Source organism: Phocoena phocoena, chromosome 14 (genome assembly GCF_963924675.1).
Source record: "Phocoena phocoena chromosome 14, mPhoPho1.1, whole genome shotgun sequence".
Lineage (NCBI taxonomy): Eukaryota > Metazoa > Chordata > Mammalia > Artiodactyla > Phocoenidae > Phocoena > Phocoena phocoena.
The window spans coordinates 2,436,932-2,446,726 of NC_089232.1; the positions used below are offsets into that span (position 1 = coordinate 2,436,932).

At 47.0% G+C, this 9,795-nt stretch overlaps 1 protein-coding gene across 2 annotated transcripts; it reads right to left on the reverse strand.

The window, feature by feature from the left end:
• Positions 1-1,069: 1,069 nt before the first annotated feature.
• Positions 1,070-8,763, reverse strand: C14H2orf49 (chromosome 14 C2orf49 homolog). Of its 2 annotated transcripts, XM_065891584.1 has the most exons (5): positions 8,626-8,763; positions 6,505-6,671; positions 3,657-3,783; positions 3,408-3,530; positions 1,070-1,126 (listed from the first exon to the last, which is right to left on the reverse strand). In XM_065891584.1, exons 1-5 carry the CDS (start codon positions 8,725-8,727, stop codon positions 1,070-1,072), a joined length of 576 nt encoding a protein of 191 aa, XP_065747656.1. In that variant the 5' UTR covers positions 8,728-8,763. The 2 variants fall into 2 exon arrangements, with proteins under 2 accessions (XP_065747656.1, XP_065747655.1); XM_065891583.1 differs by having other exon boundaries at positions 3,408-3,783; positions 8,626-8,724.
• Between the last annotated feature and the right edge of the window lie 1,032 nt (positions 8,764-9,795).

A 9,795-nucleotide genomic window follows, 5' to 3' on the forward strand; every position in this document is an offset into this window, starting at 1 on the left:
TTGGCCTTGGTTAGAAATACACAGCAGCAAGTGGACACCAGAACTCGTGAACCTGACTTCTGCTACACAACGGGAGTGACACCACTTAACACCAACGAAACCTCAGCAGTGCCTCCACGGGTGCCGGGCCCTGCCCCCATGCTGCTCTCTCGTGACCTCCAACTCAGCAGACCCCCTTCTGCAGACTGCACACGCGCTGAGTTCCCCTCACTGCCAGGCTTCCTGGATTCTCAGGTTCTAGAATTCTACCCACCCTTCCTATCCTGTAAGCTTTCTGCCATCAGGTACCACCTCTAAAGTGATTACTTCCCCTGAAGAGTCTGAAGTCGGCCTCATTTGGAAAAGATTAAGCTCCCAGGAGAGAGTGATACCGGAGCTGAGAGGGAGGTCAGAGCCACCGCGAGAAGAGGGGCAGGGCTGCCACATGACAGGAGCGTCCAAGGGCTGGGCCGGTCTACTCACAGAAGTCAATTCACAATTAGGGGGAAGGAGCGATAGCAAGCACTGGCTCCCCTTTCGATCTTTAGGGAAAGAGGCAACATGAGCACTTAAAGAACAGCAATTTCATCTGTATATTCTGAACAGCTTTCCACGGGGAACCTTGAGGAGGAGTCTGGCAGAATTCACTAGAGTATTGCAATGAACTGTCATTTTCTTTTGCTTGGGAAAAGAAATGAAAATTGTGAACTTCTAAAATATCCGAGTTTAAAAAACCTCAAATTTCCCCAAAGACCAAAAGAGACTAATGCAAATAACTCCTAAAATTCATCAAATGCTTTATACCAGACTTGCAGCTAATTGAGTAGGGCCAGTATAAATGACTTATACTAAATCCTTTGTTTAAAAAGAAATTCTTTCCTAATTGGAGCATGAAAGGCAAGATTTCTTCCCCCCAAAGGAAGGAAAAGGAGGGAAAAAGGAAAGGAAAGGACTTTATTTCTTTGAACCTAATTTAAACCTCTTAAGAAAATTCCACAATAATCAGGATCTCTGTAAATACTGTCAGTAAATGTGAACCTGTTTGAAAAACTACAGTTACAGTTATATTTACGTTTTTGGAAACTTTCCTTCACGGCCATGTAACATGCTGTATCTTCCTCTTTGCTTCTGGGGGCTTCAGGTTATTCTGAAAAGACATGAAAAGAAGTCAGTTTACACTCGCAGAAATGTCAGAGAATACCCAAAAGGCACATTTTAAACCACCAAGCTTGACCACTGAGGCAGAAACGGTGGGGCACTGCTGCCATCTGGTGGGGAAGGCGAGGAAATAAGGCGAGCCCCGGGCTCCCGTTTTGCCAGCTGTGGTTCTCAGATGTTTACCCTGCAGACTCACCCACGGTAAAGTTGACCAACTAACCAACATGCCCAGGCCTGGGCCCTATCGCAGAACCGACTCAGTCAGCGGCCACGGGAGGGGGCTGGGACGAGGCTCCAGCTCTGGCCAGGTTTTCTGGAAGCCCATCGAGGTGACCTCAGGCACATGCGGAGTTGAGAACCACTGACTGCTCCCAACCTGCTTCCTCCCTGCCGAGCCCATCTCCTCCCAACCTCACAATCTAAGACCTTAATACAAGATTTAAAAGAGAAAAAAATCACACCTCTGAAACAGTAAAAGCTTTCTGGGTAGAAAAATGCTTTCCAAGAGAGTGGGGAAAAACTCCTCGAAGCTCACTCTTATCCCAATATTCACGGTCTGGACCGCTCGTGCCGCTCGCCCCACAGGAGTGACGGGGTGAGGGCAGAGGCAGCACGGTGCCGTCAGGAGTGCGTCCGCTGAGGCCACACAGACCTCGATTCAAACTGCAGGCCGGCCACTTACTGCCTCTGGAACCTGGACAAGGTCATTTAGATTATTTAAGCTTCTTTGCCCTCATCTGTGAAAGGGGAAAAGCTATTGCACCTCCTTCACAGAGCTGCTGGAAGGAGTCAGTGAAGAACTAACACGATAACTTTGGGCGGCTCAGATACAGAGCAGCTTTCTTTTTCCAGGGACTGCTATTTTAGGGGTTTTTTTTTAATTAATTAATTTAATTTTTGGCTGCGTTGGGTCTTCGTTGCTGTGCGCGGGCTTTCCCTAGTTGCAGCGAGCGGGGGCTACTCTTCGTTGCAGTGTGCAGGCTTCTCATTGCGGTGGCTTCTCTTGTTGCGGAGCACGGGCTCTAGGCACATGGGCTTCAGTAGTTAATGCTCGCAGGCTCTAGAGCGCAGGCTCAGTAGTTGTGGCGCACGGGCTTCGTTGCTGCACAGCATGTGGGATCTTCCTGGACCAGGGCTTGAACCCATGTCCCCTGCATTGGCAGGCGGATTCTTAACCACTGCGCCACCAGGGAAGCCCCAGGTCTGCTATTTTAGAAGGTCTGAACCACTCAGAGTTTTGCTCCCTTTGACACACAACTTGAAGATGATAATAAAGCCAAAGTATACTTACAGGAATGCTATGGACGGAATGTTTGTGTCCCCTCAGAATTGTGTTGAATCCTAATCCCCCATGTGACGGTACCTGGAGGCGGGGCCTTTGGGAGGCGCTTATGTCATGAGGGTGGAGCCTCATGAAGGGGTTTAGTGCCCCCATAAGGGACCCCAGGGAGCTCCCCTGCCCCTTCTGCCATGTGAGGACACAGTGAAAAGCAGCTGACTCTGAACCAGGAAGTGGGCCCTCACCAGACACTGAATCTGCCAGCGCCTTGATTTTGGACTTCCAGCCTCCAGAACTGTAGGAAATAAGTGTTTATTTTGAGCCACCGGTCAATGGTATTTTTTGTTATACCAGCCTGAATGAACTAAAATAAGGAATAAAAGCTATAAAACTGCTGGATGTTTAAAAGTGAAATCACTTTTCTGAGAAGACTATGGGAAGATCAAATATATATAGATATGTAAAATCTCATAATTGAACTCAAAATAAACCACGGTAACTACAGAAATCTGCCGTACGAAATCCAAGCACCCAAATACTAAGTCTAGTAGAGCGTAACAGAGGAGACTCCAGCCTTCTAAAGACAGGCACGTGTGAGGGGCAGAGGAGGCAAGGGGTAACTCCCAGAGATTCTGGTGTGATTTTAAGGTAAGTGCAAAACAGACTTAGGGTCAAGCTCTAAAATGCTGCTTAATAAATGTGTGACCCTAGGCAACTGAGTTGACGTTCTAAGCCTTGCTAACAAAGGACTATTTCTCTCTTTTAGTTCCAAGATAGTTAAAGGATCTAAGTGAGGAAAATCCAGGAAAAGGGCCTAGGAGACACTCTCTTTACACATTTTAAGCAGAAATAAACTGAGTGCACTTTAAGAAACATTAGCTTATCATCATGGATTCCAGGGCTCAAACACACGAGAAATGAGGTGCACAAGTGAGCCGGATCACTGCCGGGCTGCAGAACGATTACATGTCCTGTCCACACTCACCGCGGCCTCGGCCTCGGCCTCCTCCCTGGGAGCGGCGCGCTTTAACTTCACCGGAGTACTGCCTACAGGCGACAAAGGCGGCGACTTCACAGGGCCGGAAGGACTCTTCCTATGCGTTAAGTCATGGTTCTGTTGAGTGTCATTATTACTGTGTTCCATTCTATTGTTCGTAGGCAAATTGGAAGACAAAATTAGGGGTGAAACACCTGAAGAGGAATCTGACAATTTTCGAAAGGCATTACTGGTAGCGCCGGCCTGAGGCCGGGACTTGAGTCGGTCATTGTCTCCGTTCTCGGTCTTCTTCACTTTTATGCTTGTACTTGTTGAACTCCCGTCAAACACGATGAGGGGTCTTTTCCGAAAGCCGTCTGCAGTGCTACTCCTGAAATCGGAAAGATGCGTCATGAAAAATACCCTCTGGACAGCAAACCAGTTCCCTGGGACTCAAAGGTAAAACAATGACCAAAAAAGATTTATTGATAAGACTAATCTATTCTAAGTAGGACTACTGGAAATAGGGCTACAAGAAATGCAGTTTTCTATGATTAGTTTAAGTGAAATGATAATTTTCCAGTGCTTTTAAGTTTAAAATATTTATTGACAAAAATTTAAAGTTACCTTTCATGTGTACATAGTTATTTTTAAAGCATCAATCCACCAACTAACCCCAAAACTTAAAACAGGATTTCTTAGTAACAAAAAAATTTTTTTTTAAATTTTTAAAAATCACCATCCTATTGATAGGGTTATCTTACCCATGTATCAATGATTATTTAGAAAGGAAATAGATTATAAAACTATACTAAACTACCATAATGGCAGTCTACAAACAATGGGACAGGACATCCTACTCCATTCATTAAAGGTCTTGAAAGCCACGGCATCTTCTAAACTAACTGTAACTGTAACATCTGTATAATTTTAAGTTTATAACTTGGCAGGTCTTCACATTTAGCTTCCGAAAACCTAACTTCCACTCTTAATCATAAAGGTTAATAATAAAAGCATTCAAATGAAACACAGATCTGTTTATTTAAAATAAACATGGTAAAAGAACTTGAGTCGTCAGGAAGAGCACTTCAGCTCTGCTGCTCAGGGGCCAGCAGCTTCAGCACCATCTCGGAGCTCAAAAGAAACGCAGCACCTGGGCTGTGACCTGCACCGGTGTAGAAGCTGCATTTTTACCCAGATCCTAGGTGCCTGGCCAGACTCACCAAGTCTTAGGTCACCAGTGAGCACCATCTGGTAGAAGATGAAAAACAAGCTCAATGTCCACCCACTGCCACCTCAGAGGGGAACAGACAGCCGGACTGAGGGCAGGACACTGCAGCTGGGGAGAGGCCGGCCTAAGACTCAGGAGCACGCTGAAGTTGGAGAAGCGCTGCACCGAGAGCCGGGCCTGCGTGGTGCGCCCTGGGGGACACCGTAGCACCTCTGGAGCTCAGCTCCTCCGGGAAAAGCACAAGCAATTCCAAAAGGCCTGATGGTCTCTTAGATCCTTCCAGCTTTAATGCTCTGATTTGAGAGCCAAACTGTGATGTTTACAAACAGTCAAAGACCCTTGCCAAAATGATACAGAGGAACTAAGAGGGATTACCATAGGAAGTAAAACGTAACAGTATTGAAAGCTTTGCTTACGACCAAGTGCCTGAATGTGCAGGTCAAGAAGAAAATACTTTCTTAATAAGAGTCACCAAAAATAAATTAAAGGTATACACGGCATAATTCACAGGTTTACAACAGCTAACACTAATGCACGGCCTGTAACCACGGAGTCAAAATGATGCTCACCCTGAACTGGATGTGTTCCTGACCAACAGTGACACTACACACACCTCTTCTCCAAAAGACTACACGCAGGTGAGCACACGTTACGTTCTTCAACTACCCTCAGACCTGGGGAACAATCTCCCTATCAGTCATGAATTTTTCTTTGTACCTAGAGATTAAAGCCACTAACTCAGAGCTCTCCTCACCCAGCCCTCTCACTCCATCTTCCCCCACCTTCTCTAGTGCACTGCCTGTGACAGTAAGGCTCTGAAAAGAAATTCAGCAATTAATCAATAGCACCCACTTGTGATAAACAGACACGAGAAAAGAAATAATTAGCTCATTTAGGGATCTTAGGATACTTGGTCCTCACCAACCAGCTACACTGATTAGTTAAATGTAACTTTCTTTATAAAAGGAAATTCATTTGCTTGTGGTTTTATGAAAAATTTTCTGGAATTTAAAACTTTAAAATAGTGTACCTGAAGCTACACGACCATCTCTTCATTTCTATTTTATTCAAAGACCTCAGAGTCTTATCTGATTCCACTTTTTCCTGACAATTCAACAAATCTTATTGGCTCTGCCTCCAAAACACATCCAGACCCCAACCGCTTCTTACCAAGTCCACTACTTCAGTCAAAGTCACTGCCATCGGCTGCTAGGATTACAGCACAACCCCTTAAGTGCTTTCCCTATTCCCCTCCCCCAACCTTAAATCATTTCTCAGTACAGCAGCCAGAGTAAACCTCTTAAAATGTACATCAGATGGTGCCATCACTCTGCTCAAAATTCTCCGATGGCTCTCATCTCAGAGCAAAGCCAAGGTTCTTACAACGACTGACCACCTCCTGCACTCACCCCTGTGCACCTCCTTCCCTGCTCTGCCCTTGATTCTCCCTGCCCAGCCTGATGGCCTCTGGGCTCTTCCTGGCACATCGTGTGGACACACTCCTGACCAGGTTCTCAGGTTCGGCCTCGGACGCTGGCTTGCCCTCTACTTTCTACAGGTCTCTCTACTGAAATGTCACTTTTCAGTGAAGTTGTTCCTGGCCACTTTACGTAAAATTGTCATCCCTTTCCCTGCTTCACTTTTCCCTTAGCGTTTACCGCAATGTAGCATACCCTGTATTTTACTTAACTTTTTATTGTGTTTCTCCCAATTAAGATATGAGCAAGGAATCCTGTCAGTTTTATTCAGGCTACAGCACAGTACCTGGTACTCAATAAACGGTCGCTGAGTCAATATTGTTTACCTAAGTTTATCTGGGGAAAAAAGAAAAGCAAAATTGTTTAGTCATATAAGATAAGACCTTTTCGTTAGGAAAAGTACCTTTTCGTCTCATTTTTTATCTCATGTTGTTCTCTTTTCTTTTCCATCACCTTCCCCCATCTATTCTTTGGCAAATCTCTCTGAGGCAGTGGTATTGCATGCTGAACATAAAGATCGGTCAGACTGTCTTTGTTTACTCTCATGTCATTTTCAACAGTTATGTTCTTCTGTAAAAAAAAGGAAACAAAAGTAATTTCAAAACAACATCTCATTTTAATGACTAACCAACTGCCCACCTAACAGGGTAAAACACGACTGCTTAAATTACAAGTATAAAACCATTTTCACGTTTAGACATATGCCTAACATTCTATATGATACGGCAAGAAACAGTATTACAGAGACACTAAGCTCTTCAAATTTTTGGTTCAGCTTCATCTTAAAGACAGCGGTCATATGTCCTCAGTGAGACAAGGACAGCTGTCCACACTGCTCAGCCCACACAGGAGGCATAAAGACCATTTCCAGTAGCAGCATCTTAATCTATGAACAAAACTGAAGATGAGGGACTTTCTGGGGAGACCAGACAAAAGAAAACAAACAATAACAGTTACTACATCCTGTCAAAAAGTTATCTAGAGTGTTACTATCATGATCAGATTAGCGGGCTGGAGGTCTCACCCTGTATATTATTCCCCATGTTTCCCTAATAGTGCTTCTTAAACTGAAGTTCACCACCCAGACTTCAATGGCCCTATGGATGGAAGCTGCATTCCCCTTCCTGATGATGGTCCTGATAACGGCACACACTAGAATAAGCGGCCCCTCATGTCTGCACCCGTCCTTTCAACGGCTCCCAGTCATCGTCCAGCTATCCCTCTCTGCGTCACCTCACTTTCCGATTTATTCTCAACAGAAAACATAGAGCAGACGCATAGGAGCAGTTACGGATAGAGTGGGATTTAGGAAGGAAAGTAAGGATGGAAAGGAGATTGTGGGCTCAACAATTCAGAAAGGCTTGGAAACGTTTGTGTTTAGAACTGACAAAACAAATCCAATCTGCCCTCTGATAAATTGATCCCCCTTCCTTTTGTTCTTCAAAATTTTAAAGCACAAATTTTACTTCTTTTATCTCTCATACTGGACCATTCTTTATTATCAATTGTCACCTGTACTCACTCAGAAGAACGGGGAAACGCTAGGGCTTCTCTTGGACAACATTCCTACAGAATCCATAAACACCTTAGTTAGGGAAGCACTGCCCCAGGACAGTGATTCTCAAACTGTGGTCTCTGGACCAGCAGCAAGAACTCGTTAAAAATGGCAATTTCCAGGCCACACCCCAAACTACTGAATCTGAAACTCTGGATATGGAGCCCAGCAGTCTGTGCTTTCACAAGCTCCGGGGTGACTGTGACCTATCTAAAAAGTTTGAGAACCACAGGTAAGAAAGGTAACTGACATCCCTAAAATAATCTACTTAGCAGGGGAGCTTGAGGAAACCAGAGGAAGAGTACCGAGGGGGGAAAAAAACACAAGGAAAACAACAAAACATGCTACTTAAACCCCTTCAAAAGCTTTCAGTAATTCTCTACCACTTTGAACAAAACTCGTCACTTCTTTGGTCTTATTTCTCTTCTGCTATCAGAGGCCACACCAGCTGAAAAAGAGCAAACTTTGCACTGAGGGCCAATTCGCCTGTCTGCACCATCTACCAACGGTGTGACCTCACAGAAGTGATGCCGCTTCTCTGGGACTCAGTTTCCCCATCTTTGAACGCGGTGAGAGTGGAGAACAGTCGATTTCTCCGATGCCCTCCAGCCCTGGCAGTCGGGGACCGCCACCCGTGTTTTCCGTTCTTCTACGACCTACCCCAGCCCCTCTCTTCAGAGGCCCTTGCTTACATCCAGACCGCGGGGGTCGCCTGGACTCCCCTTCCCGAGTCACCAGGACCCAAAAACGTAAGTCCTAACTCCCGGGAGTTCCTGATATCCTGAGGACGTCTCTCTCCCGGACAGGGTAGTGAGGAGACCCGGCCGGCCCGAGCGGGGCGGAGAGAAGCTCGACCTGGCGGCAGGCGTGCCGGCGGCGGGTGTGTCCGGCGCCGCCGAGGACTCCCCGGGGCGAGCTCAAGTCCCAGCGCCTCCCCCAAGCAGGCCCGCCCGCCCCGGCGCGCCGCACCTGCTCCAGAGTGAGGAGAAGGAACTCCTGGGACAGCAGCTCCGGGTGCAGCAGCAGCTCCGAATCGGGGCAGCTGCGACCGCCCACATACCCCGCCATCATCGTCGCCAGGAGACCCCGGCCGGCTACCCACAAGGCCCCGCGAGGAAGCGTCCCGGAAGTGACGTCCAGGCCGGCGCGGCGGCCTCGGGTGTGCCGTCACTCTGGGTGGGCCGCTCGTCCCGTTCCGCCTCTCAGGGTCGGCTGGGGTGCCGAATGGGGTCTCGCCGGGGAATACCCCCGGGGACTAAAGAAGTGAAAGGTCTTTCTGCCGAGGAAACGATTGGCGTTTCCAGTCTGGCGGGAAGAGAAGGAAAGGCGAAGTTCACGGAGCGGCCCACCACTGGCGCCCGGTCGCGCCTCCTGTGACGTCAGGGGCAGAGACCAATGGGAGCCCCAGGATGGCCTCGCGGGAAGACGGCGCGGGAGAGACGTTATCCCAAATATGGCGTGGGAAGCGTCTCGCGTTTCTTTTTTTAACCGTTTTATTGTTTCTTAATCTTCCTTCAATATGATGTAAGGCCAGAGGGTTTAATTACCTGAAACCCCACCGCCTGGCACATTGTAGGCACTCAAGTATTTATTCCCTAAAACAATACTCGGAATGAAACTGCTCAAACATGAAAATAACGGCTGAGAAGCGCTGGGGACACGGCCGCACTTTTGTTTAGCTTCCGCAGCTGTGAAATGGGAATGATAACGCCACCTCACAGTGTTGTGAGGTTGGAGCCAAAGCAGGGAAAGTCCCTTGCCTGTTACCTCTATCTACCCGGACGTTTGTTGTAGCCTGTTGACTGTCATCAGGGGAGAGAGGTGGCAGGACGGTGGTGTAGGTGGGGGGAAAAGAATTTGTAAGAGCCTGAAAATGGGGTTACCGGTTCTTGCTGTGTTCTTTCTCCCTGTGGTTTTCAGGACTTAACCTGAAGCCTCAAGCTCTTCATCAGCAAAAATGTTTTATGGCAGGTGAGATCTGTGCGGTTTTTCTCTCCCGATATTTTCCAGTTTAAAGCTAAAAGTACTTCCCTGCTTAAAACTAAATCCATTAAGATAACTCATGGTGCCTCTGAAACAAACATCTCAGGAGAGAGGGAGCGTCCTTGGGCAGAAGAAAAAAATCAAGAGTCAGAGAGG